Here is a 17,495-nt window from a genome sequence, read left to right on the forward strand (position 1 = left end):
ATGTTTTTTCTTACACCAGAAAAGCACTCCTAGAAGCAGGGCTGGTGAGGAGCCTCGTAAACCAGATCTACAGCTGATGGGAATGATAACCCAGGATCATAGCACATGCAACAGTTACTTGTTCTTAGATACATTCATGGCATGGAGAATCTGCCTTAACCTCTTCCCTTTCTTCTTCACATGGCTCCATTCTTGTGGGAGTCACGCTCTAGATACACACCATACCCTCAAGGGCACTTACATTTGAACTAGATGGGACAACTTCATAAGGATTTGAGAAACAATTACTCTATATCAGACAACACAAATACATTAGAAACTTCATTATCTCAAAATACAAAAGTAAAAGCACCTGAAAAATTATTTTTATGCAGACAATGAAAACGACACAAGATTAGAAGTGCAGCACAATCATTCCAATATACATAATTTAATTTTTAGTCTTATTGTTCAGTGGGTAAGAATATTTTTCTCACATGCCTGCATACAAATCCAGTAAGAAATAGGAAATCTTTGGGTTTTTACTTGCTTTCCCCAACAAACTGTGTTCACTCTTCTCAGAGCAAAGCTTTGAGTTGACAGACGAGAGGTGATGTACAAGACAACTGATGACTACCAAGTACACCATGAATCTACTAATACCTCTAAACGACCATCATCCATATCTAAATCATCTTTGACCAGCTTTCTGCTGGTGGTGCTCCTTGCACTGCAGTTTGCTGCCTTTCTCCATGACTGCAGGAGCAGGACCTCTGCTATCCCAGCACAGAGGCATTTGTTGACACTGCTCATCACATTCACTGCAGTGTTCACATCCTGGAGCATGGGACACGTGCACCAGTCACAATGGCACCACAGTGGATCCTTCTTCATTAACAGATTCATAGTGATGCTATTCCCAGATCACAGTATTTTCCAGACCCGCTGTGGTACTGTAGACTAAACAAACACTGCATCAGCTGCTAAGCAGGTCCAATCTTTCATGTTTAGCTAAACTCAGTCATTTCTTCTTGTTCCATATTGTCAAGAAGGAGCAGATGGCAGATGTGCTCTGCCTATAATATTGTTTTTATGATACTCTGCCTGCTGGCAGAATGCTGGAAGCAACATTTGGAGACAAGAATTTGCAGCGTATTTTCAGTTTTAGATTTGACCTAAAAGATAGCATAGGGTAGAGGGAGAGGAGGAAGGAATTCTACCAAGCTGGTTCTGATAGATTTCTTTGGGGCGCGGGGGAAGGAAAAAAAAAGTGATACTGACAAAAAAGGAGCATTTAAAATGTTCATATGGGACCCCAAAAAGATACAACTTTGAGACAATGCGTACTTCATGATTTGCTGAAGGGAAGCAAAAGAGCAAAGCCCTCATGTATTTGTATGTACTCAGTGTTTTACTCTCCATTCTCCCTGTGTAAGCTTCATTAAGACACAGGTCTGCTGAAAAGAGACAGTCATCACTTTACATGCCTCTTTGCTGCCAAAAACTTATGACAGCAAAAACTGGATTTTCCTGCTCTCCTTTGTTTTCTGACACAAGAGCCTTTCCTTTGCTAAGGTTGTTTCAGAGATGTGTAAAACTCTCCACAGTTTTCAATTCTTCTACATATTGCCTGCAAGGTTTTTCCATCCTTTTTTTTCCTGAACAATGTGCCAATCTTCTTGAGAGGGTAGTCAAGAATGCAAGCAAGAAGACAAGAATTTGGGTGCAAGTAGTAGAAAAAAATCTACTTATATAACTAAGAATCTGGTATAATATTAATAATTTTTCTTCAGAGAGAATGCCTGCTTCTTTCCTTCCCCATGCAAGGACTCACACTGCATGTGTCTTGTTGCTGTCCCTCAAGATGCAGCAGTTATGGGCAAGCATGTACAAAGTCTGCAGCAACCAATCAGAGTTTGACTGGAGAAACTTAAAAATATGCTGAACTATAAATCATTTTTCTTCACTATATTTGGTCATAACAAACAAAACGTAGCTCACTTCCAATCGTAAGTCTACCATAAAATCTACTTTGCAACCATTTCATCAGGCAGTGTTATGCTCTACCATTTTGTGGCATCACTGTGTTGTCATTCATAAGGGATTCAAATGCAAGACTCAGTTTTAGCTTCTAAAAGTGTTTTCCTGAATTGCCTAACACTGGTGACAGAATCACAACAGAAATGATAACTAGAGGATAAATATATGCTTCATAACAAAGCTGAAAGAGACACTGTAAGTTTACATCAAGGCTCCAGAAATTTTTATTAAAATATTTTTTAAATATGTGCATGATACACTGAAGAAGTATTTTTAAGTAATATGACTTGAGCTGCCAACAGAATTTTTCTTTAAAAATATTAATACACATATATCTTCCAAAATAACAACAAACCTGACACAGTTAAGAAAGGAACATCCTGTTTTCATTTAAAGCAACATTAAAAGAAAAGAAGATAATTGCTTCAAAACTTGGGAGATTTTAAATTATGAATGTGTTACTGCAAAATGACATCTGGGGACTTAGGTTGAAAAGTTCATTTAGAAAGCCTTATAAATCAAACTAAATATTGTCTATAATCTGTGAGTCAATCTAAGGCAATCCCATTGCATGTGGAACTCATTTATCTACATCCACTGGTACCCAGCTGCCCAGATGCCAAATTCATTTTGCATAAACTACTGACAAAACTGTAGAGATGTCCCAGGGAAGAAAGTGTGCAGAAAAATAATTAGCTGTGACTGCTGAGCAGATGCAGAACAAGCTCTTCATCCTCTGCCAGAGAAAGTCCAGTATCTAAAGGCAAATAAGGGTCCTCCTCTTGGCTGAATTTTACCTTCTTTCTTTTCAGTGGCATTTCTTCTGCTGTGGTACTGTTGCTATAGCTTCTCTTCTTTCTTCCACCCTTCTCCTCAACTTCACTGCAGAAACAAATCAATTAGTCTTTTTAACAACTGTGGTAATCAATATCATCATGTAATCTAACAATTCCTTTTAAACAAGGCAAATTTATGTCAAGATAAGAGCAAACGAAATTACAATTCTGGAGGGTGAAGCAATGGAAGCTGATGAACTCTGAATGTCTAAACTGGAACTGCTCTCAGGACGAGGTGGCGGTGAATGTTTTGCTGTCTTAATTGATTACAGTGTATCAAGATATCACTATCACTGTTATCTAATATTTTCTGCCTAATACAGGAACAGACAACTTGACAAAACTGATTTAGCGATGTGTCAGTGGACCTTGACATGAATTCAAGATCTTGTCTAAAATAAATATGCGACAAAAATAAAAATATGAGAACTGTCACTTCATTGGCAGATCCTACATTTAATACAGCTTTGATTTGGGACCATCTCATTCAACCACTCTTTCCCCTCCTTTCAGAAGTTTTCCTTGGAAGCTATTAACCACCACTCTGTCATGAGAGGAAGAGGAAAAGCCCTAACACAGTAATTTTCCCTGGTGAATTCCTATTTCTTCTGCTGCTTTTCTTAAGACTTGAATGAATTGCCTTTTGCAGTCTTTGATCTGGACAAAACAGTTTTAATACCCTGGATTCTACCACATGGCCACGTAACAACAATGGGAGGAAAGACTGAGCTTTCATGTATCTCCATGGGGGTTTTGTCCAAAACACAGAAAAACTGCTATAAATCATCTAAGATTAAACCAACCTAACCTAATAAAATCTATTCTAAGGTATAATATCTGTGTATCAGGTTATAGAGAGTTGGTTGTCCTATGCTGTAGGGTATTCATACCCAAAAAAAGTAAAATGCAACCCCTCATACCCCAAACCATTCCCTCCAAACAAGGTAACCAAAACATAGTGGCAATCTCATTTTTTCACATTTGTATTTTTTCAAATATACCAAAAGTAATAAATGGAACTTCAAAGACTGAGTTTAGGCTTTTCTAAAATAGTTGGGTAAATTCAGATTTTCAACTAAAATTTGGCAAATTTCTAGCCAGAAAATTCAGTCTACTTGAAAAAAAAAGTTTCAACAAGGATTTTCTTAATGTCCATAACTTTTACAATTGCTTAAGTGTAAATGCAGTGCTTTGTTGACTTTGAGTTGTCATTTGCATGGGGGTAGCTTTTCAGGGTTTGCTACCAACATTTTATTCCTTTTCTGGGGAAAGGACTCTCATATTTTCTCTGTAGTGCTTAAGATATTCCATAAATGCTGAAGCTATACTGACAGTATATGAAAATACACTAAAGCACTAACAATTCTCACTTTTCCAAGTGGACAGTATGGGTCTGGGCTAGAGTTTCATGGTGTTCACTTTGATCAGGACAGACTATAGGGGTTCACTTTAAAAGCATAAGGAAGGTCTCATTAAATAAGAGCATTTTATCTTGTTTGCAAAAGAGCCAATTACTTCCAGCCTTTGAAGGGACTCAGAAGCCCAGTTTGCATTCATAATTGACTAATGCTTCATCTAGGACATTAGTTCAAAACATCTGAGCAATTAAAACAATGCAGAAACCTCACAAGCTATGAAACAGCAGACTTTAATAACCAAAAATTATAATCACTTTTGGAGTTTCAGAGGCCCAAGGCCTAGACATCTGTAAGGTATAATGTTTAAATATAAAACACATTTAGAAAGAACTGTGAGTTTTCTCATTTTTTCCACAGACAAAAGCATATCAACACAATTATGACCAATTTTCATCGTAAATTTTGTGGGATAATTATGCTGAGTCAAGTTGCTTCTTACTATTACTGAGGGATTGCAGTGTTCGATTTGTATTATAAACTAAAGATGTATCTACATGTTAGCAGGAGTATTTTCACACTGATTTGACCCCTACTGGGCTGTGAGCTGGAGTGGTGAATAAAGAGGAATATTTAACACAGGAAGCAGCAGCAGCAGAGCTACCAAGAGATGAAGAGGGCTAAAGACATGTTTTCATGATGCTCATAAATTAGAAGTAAAACAGTATTTAATAAAGGTGACTTAGGAAGGTAATGAGAATCACATGAAACATGTGAATAAAATGCTCCTAATTTTGAGACGCAGAAGGAAGACAGACTGTCTGTCCATAGAATGATTTCCATTGAAAGGGACCTCTGAAGATCAGCAAGTCCAACCCCATGTCCTGTTCCTGCAGGATGGATTTTTACCAGCAGTGGCGTGGAGAGGGGCTGTACTACTCTGGAGGAGCAGTCAGAGATCTAGGTTTTACAAAAGGTGAAAGTGGCAATCTTAAAAGGAAGATGGAAAACATGTGTCATTGTGATGTTCAGGGACATCCTGTACTCCATTGGTGTGCTTCTCCTTAGCTGTTTTGACAGAAACTCTTCGAAGGAGGTGTAATAGGTGTAACCCTCAGGTCCACACGTGAAAGGACCGAGTGTACAAAGGCAGCTATACAGGGATGACTTCTGCACTTACTGTCAAATGGATTCTTCCTCAGTCTCCATTAACTGAAGGCCTCTCAGCCCACTCTGCAGAGCCAATCTTTTTATTGTTGGTCACTTCCTATGGACATAAATGGCCCCTTGTTCCTCACAAACACACAAACTGATGCACTACCAGCTGGTATCCACAAATAGCCAAAATAAAGTTATTTTAAGGTGAACTATTTTCTAGCAGAACAACTCAGTTAGAAATCAACCCCACAATTCAGATTCAAACCAAAGCCAGTGCATCTTTTTGTCTTCTACTTATAACACTTTAAAAATGGTATGTGCAGTTGGTTTACAATTCCTTCCTTTTACCATCTGGTGTAATTTAGTTTTTCAGCCACATGAACGATCCATCTGAGGTTGCCTGATGGAAGGATTTACTTTCTGTTTACACAGGTGAGGAGGTACCAACAATCGACTTATCAACAGGCACGGTAATTTCTGTGGTCACCATTTGCACAGCTGTATCAACAAAGTAAGATGCTACCAGTCGATAAGTAATGTTTATTACTCAAACACTAAAGCATGGTTTATGAATCCTGTCCCTTAAACCAGTGCCAGCATATATGAATGGTTATCTGGGAAACAGGGAATCTAATTACGACCCTGATAGCTATACACCAAGAAAGCCTTAATTTAACTACCAAAAAATAATTTCACAAGGGTGTTTTGAGGTAATACCAGGAAAAAATAGAAAGCTTTTAATTGTTAGTATTTAACTCGCTTCTGGGCTTCAAGCTATGTCTTGGCAAGCTGCAAAGTTTAGATTTTAAGTGCTTAAGAACCAGCCATTTGAAATGTGCAGCCACAGAGCCAAGTTGCTGTTGTTTAAACAGTGGTAATGTGAGATGCCTAGACAGGTTCTGCCTCACTTAACATTTATTGGAGAATGCTTTGGAGCCTAGTTTTACCAGCACTGCTCTGGAAACAAACCGCCCTTGCCACTGAATTACAGGCCATGAGTCAAGTTTCCAGGTTGCAATAAAGCACACAAGCTCTTTCCCAAAGAAATGTACAGGAATAATGAATGAATCTGCTAATAAAATACAGTTCAGTAAAAGTTAGGAATAATTTATCCCATAAATATTGGCATTTTGCTAATCAAACATGCTGTGCCCAAAACTTTTTCCACGTAATAAATTTTAATTCACACAGCCATGGCAGCAATCCTAATGAAGATTAATTACTGCAGTCCCTTCCATAAATCCCAGTGCAGCTTCTTTCTTACTTGCTGTCAGAATGCTACAGCCCATAGAAACAGTAATGAAAATGTACTGTGCTGTGTTATTTTCTGGATCTGGACAGGCTGGATTGATGGGCTGAGGCCACTTGTATAAGGTTCAACAAGGCCAAGTGTTGGGTCCTGCACTCGGGTCACAACAACCCCAGGCAGTGCTACAGGTGGGGGAAGACAGTCTGGAAAGCTGCCCAGAGGAAAAGGAGCTGGGGGTGCTGGTCAACAGCTGCTGAACACGAGCCAGCAGTGTGCCCGTGTGGCCAAGAAGGTCAACGGTATCCTGGTCTGTATCAGCAATAGTGTGACCAGCAGGACCAGGGCAGTGATTGCCCCCTGTACTTGGCACTGGTGAGGCCACACCTTGAATCCTGTGTTCAGTTTTGAGCCCTTCACTACAAGAAAGACATTGAGGAGCCGGAGTATGTCCAGAGAAGGGCAGCAAAGCTGGTGAAGGGTCTGGAGCACAAGTCTTATGAGGAGCAGCTGAGGGAGCAGGGGTTGTTTCACCTGAAGGAAAGGAGGCTCAAGGGGGACCTTATCACTCTCTACAACTGCCTGAAAGGAAGTTGTAACCAGCTGGGGGTTGGTCTCTTCTCCCAGGTATGAAGCAACAGAACAAGAAGTGGCCTCAAGTTGCACCAGGGGAGATTTAGATTGGATATTAGGAAATATTTCTTGATTGAAAGGCTTGTTGTTAAGCACTGGAACAGGCTGTCCAGGGAGGTGGTGGAGTCCCCATCCCTAGAGATACTGAAAAGATGTGCAGATGTGGCATTTCGGGACATGGTTTAGTGGTGGACTTGGAAGTGCTAGGTTAACAGTTGGACTCGGTGATCTTAAAGGTCTTTTCCAACTTAAATGATTCTATGATTCTCTTACTTGCCATTCCACTGATATAAAGCAAAACACCCCTAAAATTAAATAGATAAAGAACCATTGCAGTAAAAGGGATGAATAATCTACTTGTAATGAAATACCACTGCAATACAACTAAAAGTAAAAGACAAATCTGTCTTGGAGCTGAAGGACTGGAAGAAGAATAACCTGTAAGAGGGAAAAAAAATTAAATGGAAACCAGACCAGCAAGAGAGTATGCTTAGTGTTTCGTATTATTCTACGGGAAGTATGCATAAGATTTGATGGCAAAAGGCACTCAGCTCAACCATCAACATCTCACTTCTGTTCTAAAGCTCTAGTGGTGGTGGACTCGAATCAGATCTCTGAAGTTGTAACAGCACTTTTCTTCTCTGTTTCCATCACAGACATTGCTGGCCATAAAGCAGCAGTACCTGACTCAGTTCTGGAACACTGAAGTTTCTATTCAATGTATTTGGGCTAAGCAATTTTAGCTTATCTTGATACAACAGTGTGAAAATTAAAATTATTCAGGGGCTGATCATAGAATCATAGAATGTTTTGGTTGAAACAGACCTTAAAGATCATCATGTTCCAACTCCCCTGCCACAGGCAGAAACACCTTCCATTAGACTAGGTTGCTCAAAGCCCCATCCAACCTGCTTTATATGGTTCTCATATGGATCTTGATCATCATATGGATCAAATATCACTGTTTCTGAGTTGAAAGTCTTCCAACTGGGGATGACCGTGGTTTTAATGAAACCACTTTGATTTGTTGTGCGTCTCTGTCAGAGGCTTAACCTTCTCTGAAATGTACTGCCGCCTTTGGAGATGCTGCTAACCACCTATCTAACTCTCGCACCTGTTCACTCCTCCTCAGCTTCAACTGAGGAACAGGGCACTGACATTCTTCAAATCTGTTCATCTTTTTTTTTTGTGGGACCGCTATCATCCTCCAATTGTTGACAGCTAATTTCTGAACTGCAGAGTTTCAGTACTTACTCATTCCATTTCTCCTTCATTCATGTAGACACTTGCTGATGACATACTACATTTTTTAATTTTTTTTTTATTATTTTTTAAAGGTAATTTCTGTACCTGACAAGTTTACAGGAACAAAGGAAGGATAGAGTCTGGTCTGCAGCATAGATTACCAAATTTCACTAAGAAATTCTACCACTGAGTCCATTTCATATAGTCAGCTAGAGTGTAACTATGATAAAAACTTTTATAAAGACTTTCAGGGCATAAGAATATCCCATTTCTATCAAGAGCAATTCAATATCACAATGTCCAGTTTTGCAGCTAACCAGAAGGATCAAGATCTTAAACAGAGTCCTTTTATAACATCTGTCCTACGGTGCTTTTCTGGTCATCACAAGACGAATCACAACCTGATCTCCTTTTATGACCAGGTGACCCGCCTGGTGGATGAGGGGAATGCTGTGGATGTGTCTACCTGGACTTCAGCAAAGGCTTTGACACCATCTCCCACAGCATTCTCCTGGAAAAGCTGGAGAGTTGGGCTGATTCTAACAGGATGAGGTTCAACAAGGCCAAGTGCCAGGTCCTGCACTTTGGCCACAACAACCCCAGGCAGCGCTACAGGCTGGGCACAGAGTGGCTGGAGAGTGGCCAGGCAAAAAGGGACCTGGGAGTTTGGATTGACAGGAAGCTGAAGAGGAGCCAGCAGTGTGCCCAGGTGGCCAAGAAGGCCAATGGCATCCTGGCCTGGATCAGGAACAGTGTGGCCAGCAGGACCAGGGAAGTGATTCTTCCCCTGTACTCAGCGCTGGTGAGGCCACACCTGGAGAACTGTGTCCAGTTCTGGGCCCCTCAGCTCAGGAAGGATATTGAGGTGCTGGAGCAGGTCCAGGGAAGAGCAATGAGGCTGGTGAAGGGACTGGAGCACAAGTCCTATGAGGAGAGGCTGAGGGAGCTGCGGTTGTTTAGCCTGGAGAAGAGGAGGCTCAGGAGAGACCTCATCATTCTCTATAACTACCTGAAAGGAGGTTGTAGCCAGGTGGGAGTTGGTATCTTCTCCCAGGCAACTGTCTTAAAGGGTTGGACTCTATGGAGGTCCCTTCCAACCCAGTTGATTCTGTGATGATTCTATGAAGTTCTGACCTTCATAAAGTAACTACTATGAACTGAATAATCCATGTTAGAAGGAACACCATATATTTGCAGATGAATCATCTCAAAAGACAATATAATGGCAACCTCATTAAGAATCATGTAAAACTTAGTAGGTCAACATCAGCATCCTGGTATAAAAAGGCACAAGAAACTGCAGTTTACCATAAATAAAGGCAGGCGCACAACCAAGCAGCACTGAATACTAGCTTGCACACCTGTCAGCTGGTGACTGTCCATAAACTCACAAACAAACCAGTACAAGAACTAAGACATTGCTCCTTTCCCCTCATGTCCAAGATCTTTTCCATGCTGGTCTAAGAGTTAATGTGATCAGTCACACCTATTAAAGATTTAAAGGTAATGATGAGGGTCAGTTGGAACTTTGTTCTTCATTTTTATTTAAAGAGGTTGAGGAATTAGAAATACCAGAAACTCAATTCAATTGCAAAATGAATATTTAAGGAATCCAGCTGCTTTTCTTTCACCCTGTTCTATATTCTTAAATTTTTCACCTCATTAATAATTTACATTGATAGCCTTAAACCAAATATGATGAATGTTGCTAGATATACAAAAATTAATCTCATATTACATGCTAGTAGTAATTAATTACTCTGCTCTTAGAGGTATGGCTGGAAGGGAATTTTACTCAAAGGTAAATTTAACCCATTATTTGTATAGCTCCTCCAGTTAAAAAAAATGCTGGGGGAGGAGGGAGAAGAGATTAACAATGTCTTTGACTTTTTAAACCATGGACAGATGGTTTATTTTTAAAGACTCTTGAAGGAAGACACCCTAGGTCTCATATACTTACTCTGAATTATCTCAGAGTAAGATAATTTTTTTCTTTTTTTTTTCTCCTTAAAGCAAGTAACAGCTAGTGTAACCCAACATATTTCTAATTTTAATCCAACTCTTTGAGCAAAAGCTCTGGATTTTGGAAATATAAAATAGAGTTGTATTTTCTAATACGAAAGCTTAATTTCACTGTCTGCTACTCTTGGTTGAACTAGTTTTGTTAAAATCAGTAGGTCAATATTTCCCAGCCTCAAGAGCAACTCATCATACAATTCAGTGGCAGCTCTAAGAAAGGTGTATGAGGCATGAATGTTGTTTTAACAAAATTCCCTCCTTCCCACTGGCAGTAAGATTTCTTGCCTGCTCCCTTACTCATTCTTCTTGATCCATTATCCTCCCTCCTCCTTCCCTGCATACATCCCTTCCATCTCGTTCCTTCCCAATACAAAATCAAGTAACATTTCTCTATGGCCTTATGCTCACCACCAGTCTCTTCGGCTACCACTTTCCTTTATCTATAAGTTTACTGGTTATTCAAATTCCCTTGGTTTTCTCGATTTCCATCTTTTTTTCCAGACCTAAATTAATCTCCTTCACTGTATCTTCCTCTTCCAGCTGCACCTCTGCTTTCTCAAAAGCCTTCTAAGGGGTGCTCAGAGCGCCTCGCAAGTCTCCAGACATACCTACACTAAGCATTAAAGCTGACTTCAGAGCAAGACCACTACATGCTCTGAAGAAATGTGGCTTCATCAACACTGCTGACTGAAAACAGTTCTTGGCCTTTCCTACCACACCAAAATACATTGCCCAGAAGAGCCTTAGTTGGCACCACCCAAAGCCACAGCAGTTGTGGACAATCACATGCCAATAGTTATGCCCGTACCCTGGCCAAATCCATTTAGCCTGTAACAACATGACTGATGTTCCCTGGGCAGGCCGTAGCCAGCACAGGATTAAGCTGCACTGCACATCAGAGCCATCAATGGCTCTGAATTCCAACACACTCCATTCAGGCACTCCTAGAAATGTAATTTGATCCTGGACCCTGACTTTTTCCAAATCTATCTATCTGCATGTTGTTGTGCACTGTTCCTGCCCTAATGAGCATCCCACAGTTTTTCCCTCTCTTCTTTTGCATACCTGCCCTGGCTGTTCTCACCACTCACTTCAACTTAATTACTATTCTTAACAATGACTGACAAATCCAGTCCCAGTCTGTCCCTGGTTATAATAAAAAGTTCTGGATTTCAGGGCTAGCAAGTCTGTTTGCAACTGCTCTTTGGGTCCTTGTTAACTCCTGTTCAGCTTAAATGCTGAAGAACTTGAAGCAATTTGACTCACTTTCTAAATTTCTGTCCTCTTGCCTTCTTTAAAATGCTAAAAACACCTATTCTTCATTGGTCCAGTCCTCCAGCAAACACAGACAAAACTGAAAAGCAGGAAAGTATTCAGTCCGAGTGTATAAAGATGGAGTAATTGACAAAACCCTCTAAAACCTTCCTTGGAGGCAGTAAAGGACCTTTCCCATTATTAAAAAGTCAACCATAAGTCAGGGCAAACAGCTGAGACCAGTACTGTGTCCTGAAGTTGACAACAGTTGGTTATGAAGCTTCAGATGATGCCAGTTCTTGAGACATGTTGGCCAAATCTTGACCAAATCAGCCACTGATTCAAAAAAAATCTGCATTTATTACCACTGCCAAAAATCTGTCCATCTCTGTCAACTTTTTTCTTAAAGCTTAGCTCATCTTGAGTCTAGCTGATGTTCTGAGGAAGGAATCAATACCGAACATGATGTATGAATGCATACTCCCCCTTGCACCAAGAAGGAGTAATTTACTGCTGCTCAGAAAAACCAATGCATTTCCCTATCCTCGTCATTCTCTTGACCCAAACTGGTGGGTCCACTGAATGGGCTCCAGAGGACACGGCCACCAGCCTGTTAACTTAGGGCTATCCAGTCCTTAAATCCATGCCCACACCCAGTTCTGCATACTGCCTCCAAAACATTAAGTGACAGATGGATAGGGACAATCTAGCCACTAGGACTTAGCCAATTCAGATGTGAAAAGCAAGAGCTTTATGAATTTAGGCATCTAGAATAGAGCAAAATAAAACTCTATACTCCCATTTAAGTTTCAAGATCACCTTTCTGAATCTCTTACACAATAAGCTGTTTGTCAGAAACACACAAACGGATTTCTTGTTACAGTGAAGCCAACGACAAAAACCACACAGAACTTCATGTGGTATCCCTCCATCTTCCTGCAGTATATGCTCCAGAACTGCAGTATGTTGCCATCAATTACAGAACCTCATCCCCACCCTGTGCTTTTCTGTTAAACTACAAGAAAAAAATCTTCTGATTTATATAATTAAAAACAGTTTTAAATCAAGAAGAAAAGTTTAACATTGTTAATTTTATTATATATTTACTACTAACTCAGATTCCACTTCATGTGAATGTTGAAGAGTCTGAGCAACACTGAATCATAGAACTTATCAAGTTTCACCACGCACAAATTTATTTAATACAAGACAGGTGCAAAGGACTCACTGAAATCCTCAAATGACTTCAATGTTTTTCCTTTCATACAGAGCCTCTAATGTGACAGTAGAAAAATGCATTTCTGAAACTGTATTGGCTTGTATGGCAAGGTTTTGGTAGTGGGGGGTTACAGGGTTGGCTTCTGTAAGAAGCTGCCAGAAGCTTCCCCTATGTCCAACACAGTCAATGCCAGCAAGCTCCAGGACAGACATGCCACTGGCCAAGGCCAAGCCCACCAGTGATGGAGGCAGTGCCTCTGAGATAACACAGTTAAGAAGAGGAGAAAAAAACTGCACAACAGCAACTGCAGACAGAGAGAGAAGTGAGAAAATGTGAGAGAAAAAGCCCTGCAGACATCAAGATCAGTGAAGAAGGAGGGGAAGGACATGCTCTAGGCACCAGAGCAGATATTCCCCTGCAGCCTGCGGCGAAGACTGTGGTGAGGCAGCTGTGCCCCTGCAGCCCATGGAGATCCACAATGTAGCAGAGCACCTGAAGCCCAAAGTGGAGAACCCCAGGCCAGAGCAGATGGATGCCTGAAAGAGGCTGTGACCCTGTAGGAAGCCTGTGCTGGAGCAGACTCCTGGTAGGACCTCTGGCCTTGTGAAGAGAGAAGCCCACACTGGAGCAGGTCAGCAGGTTTGCTGGCAGAATTTGTGAGCTCACGCTGGAGCAGCCTGTTCCTGAAGGACTGCACCCCAAGGAAGGGACCCATGGCTGGAACAGCTTGTAAAGAACTGCAGCCCAAAGGGAGGAGCTGAAGAAACTGGTGGAGCCATGTCCCCTGTGGGAGGCATCCCCACACTGGAGCAGGGGAAGGAGTCCTCCCCTGAGGAGGAAGGAGTGGCAGAAACAACATATGATGAACTGACTGCGACCCCCATTCCCCCTCCCCCTGTGCCACTGGAGATGAGGACATATGAGAAAAACAGGAGTAAAGGTAATCCTGGCAAGAAGCAAGGGGTGGGGGGAAGGTGTTTTAAGATTTGTTTTTATTTCTCACTACCCTACCGTGATGTGATTGGTAAAAAATTAAATTCATTTTTTCCCCAAGTCAAGTCTGTTTCATCCATGACATTAAACAGTGAGAGATCTCTCCCTGGTGTTATCTCAACCCATGAGCCTTTCATTATACATTCTCTGTTCTGTCCGGCTAAGGAGGGTAGTGACAGAGTAGCTTAGGTGGATACCAGGTGTCCAGACAGGGTCAACCCACCACAGAAATATACAAAACCTCCAGGGAATTAGTCAAGATTTTTGCAGGTGAAACAGTCTCACTGAGATCCCCTCGACACTAACTCAAAAATCTTTCTCATATAGCTTCATAAAAGAGAATAACACCCTTTGGCTCAGATTTCTGTTCTGCAACTAACACACAAACTAAAACTTAAATACTAAAAGAGAAAGAGGATGATTTTAAGATGAGTTCACAGAATCACAGGATATTCTGAGTTGGAAGGGACCCATAAGGATCATTGAGTCCAACTCCTAAGCGAATGGTTCGTACAGGGACTGAACCCACAACCTTGGTGTTGTTAGTACCACACTCTAACTACCTGAGCTAATCTCAGGGTTCCTAATATCTAAACAAAACAGTGTATAAAAACATGAACATTTCAAAATGATCATATGGAAGATGGTACATACCTATAGCTGTCTTCACTTTCTGAATCTTGCTCTTCATTAGAATCTTTGTATTTATCAGGATCTGGAAGAGTACTTGGATCAAACTCTTCTTCACTTCCACTGTGAGCAAGAAAGGCCACTGTTTCCTCTTCAGCCTGTCAGGTGACAAATGGAAAGTTACAAGACAAGCAAGCAAGTCCATGTTACTTGCCACAACCCCATCAATAAACAGGGAGGTTGTAACAAAAACCACTGGGCTCAACCGCAGCCAAAGACCACCACTATTATAGGCAGGAAAATAGAATAATTTCTGCCATCATCAGTGCTCTCCTCCAAGGCTTTTTGCTAAAGGTTGAACAAACATCATTAAAAAAGGAAGGACAAGAATTTACATTCAAATTCTACCCTCCAGTATTGTCATGTTAAATCTACCAAATCTAGGAGAGATTTGCACAGCAACTAATCAAGAGCCATCTGAGAGCAAGTGTCTAAGTAATATGCAGCTTTACTGTCTCTCAGAAACACCCTGGCAAAGAGATACTCACTTATGGACACATTAATCACTGCTGTAAGGTGAATTTCATTAAATACTCTGATTTAAAACACATCAGGGTGTCCTTGCAGTTAAAAACCAAAATGCTGCCTAAACTGAATTAACTGCTCTAAGGGAGTTTCAACCATCCTCCACATGAGATGCATGTTCTTCAGGCTTTCTCCCAGATCCCTCCTTGCAGCCCAGTTTCCCTCTGTCCCCAAAGCATGTCTTAGGATGGGCGGCTGGTGTTGGCAAGTTTCCCCAAGGTACGGTACTGCCTCACCAATTCTTTAACGAAGAGAGCACAGAAGATGCTGCTCCATAAAAGTACTGGATAATATAAAAAAAGCTGACTGATTTTGCAGATATAAGTTCTGCTCCATTCAGTCCTGAACTGATGGCACCACTTTTCTAAGTTTTTGCTAATAGGCACCAAAAAAACCAGACAGATTGGAGGGCATATGTAATTGTATATGTACACAGAAATGCAAACAGAAAGCTCACAGGCATTTCTAAGCAGTGTGAACCCTAGATCCATGCATATTTATGACAAAAAGCACAAACAAATGCAAAGAAACTATAATTAAAGACATTGCTACCTTTTGTTTATATATCTAATCAACGTGCACATAGCTGAGTTTCCAAAACAGTACCCATTTAAATGATCTTTCATTCTATGAATACCTTCACATCATTATATATTTAAAATTAATTTTTGTTCTGATCTTTCATCATTTTTGTCAGCCGGTTTTAAAAGAACAGTGTTTATGTGCACCTACTTTCTCACAATAAAAAAATAGAAATAATAATTTTAAAAAATCACAAAAAGCCAAAGAGAAACTATACCAATGGTCCCTTTTTATATCTGCATATAGAATGAGTGAAAGGCAATGAGCTGGTGAGGGGTAAGATTAGTCACCTCTGCAAGAGTCTGTTCTTGCTTGACCAGTGACACTTCTGCAGTGCACCGAAAGCAAGCAGAAGATATGGCTAAAAGCCATATCTGCAATCAGAAGGTAGAGGAAAAACATACTAAACACACACATTTTGTTCTTTACCACTCTGAAACACTAATAAAGGTAATTATATAGCTGGGTGTATAAAAACACTAAAAGTATCATCAGACTCTGCAGCACTGTAAGCTTCCTAAGGTAAAACCACCTATCAAAAAGCACATTGATTATCAGGAACTTCAGGTTCTACTTCACAACAAAGTATTTTTTTTAACCAAAAAAATCTCCAAGGTCATCTTTTAGTACAATACTATAGAGCACTACTAACTCCATGGAAAACTATTCTGAAGGTCACCTTTATGCTAATTAATTTCCATAACTGAAAAGCATTCTGCATTAAATTATAGCTTATTTCAAGTTCTTTAAACATTAAATATTTGCTCTTTGCTTGTCCTTCCCATCGCATCCATTCTTTCAATATAACTGGTGCATACCAATCTTACATTTAAAAAGAATTGAAAAAGAGAAGTAGCATTCAAAGCTGTTGTATGGAATGAAGTATTTTTTAATGTGTATGTGCAACATCATGCAACAGAGTTCTGTAATACTAACATTTATTGGCAGTCTAATTGGCAGTCCATCATCTTGGGCTGTTCATTCACATTCTCAGTTATGTCAGTGAAGTGTTGAGATGCATTGTTTCCTAAGTTTTGTCATTTATATATGCACACGTAAAAGATAATTACACACATGCAGATCAAACCTTCACTTCCATTAAATATTCATATTAATTTTTTCCAAAAGAAAATATGCAGAGAAGTGTTAAACATAACGCTTGCTATAGCAAAAGAAATAATGGCAAAGAAGCCTCTTTCATTCATCAGGAATCATGAAGCTGTTTATCTTATAAGTATCACCGGTTACATATTCATTAAAATATTCGTAAGACCTTGCAATTGTTAAGAACTTCAACAGGAACATTTATCATCCACAGCTGAACAACAGAAACTCATTATTTTTCCTCTCTTGCTTCAAATTTATATCAGCCAGTCAGGAAGAAGAAATCTTGCAACTTCACATTACTCACCACAAGAGCTGGAGAAAAGAAGTAAAATCATAGTTCAAAATTACACATATAAAGCTTCCTCAGATACAAATAGGATGCAATTTACAGACTCAGGATGCGACCCTTCCTAAGGCAATTGCTATCAAAAAAGAGATTAACCAAAGAACAGATTTCAGATGCCTGTACTTCATATCTAAGGTTAGTGACAATGTAACACAGACTTTGGAGTGTGTATTTATTACCGACTTCAACTGTGGAAGGAAACCTGTTCAGACATCAAATCAGACTGGCCAGGAGAACTGGATTTGCTAGCAATCATCTTGCTATTTTC

General features: G+C 40.2%; 1 protein-coding gene across 1 annotated transcript in view; it reads right to left on the minus strand.

Moving 5' to 3' along the window:
- Positions 1-2,219: 2,219 nt before the first annotated feature.
- The window catches only part of DDX10 (DEAD-box helicase 10), a 160,023-nt gene continuing 144,747 nt past the window's right edge, over positions 2,220-17,495 (minus strand). Inside the window, exons 17-18 of the mRNA XM_051779818.1 lie at positions 14,632-14,765; positions 2,220-2,901 (exon numbers count right to left, since the gene is read on the minus strand). Coding sequence (XP_051635778.1) covers positions 2,712-2,901; positions 14,632-14,765 — 324 coding nt within the window. The 3' untranslated portion in view covers positions 2,220-2,711. The remainder of the gene's footprint in view (positions 2,902-14,631; positions 14,766-17,495) is intronic.

The sequence above is a fragment of the Manacus candei genome, unplaced genomic scaffold (genome assembly GCF_025592945.1).
Source record: "Manacus candei isolate 608988 ecotype Guabito, Panama unplaced genomic scaffold, ASM2559294v1 h1tg000014l, whole genome shotgun sequence".
Classification (NCBI taxonomy): Eukaryota; Metazoa; Chordata; class Aves; order Passeriformes; family Pipridae; genus Manacus; species Manacus candei.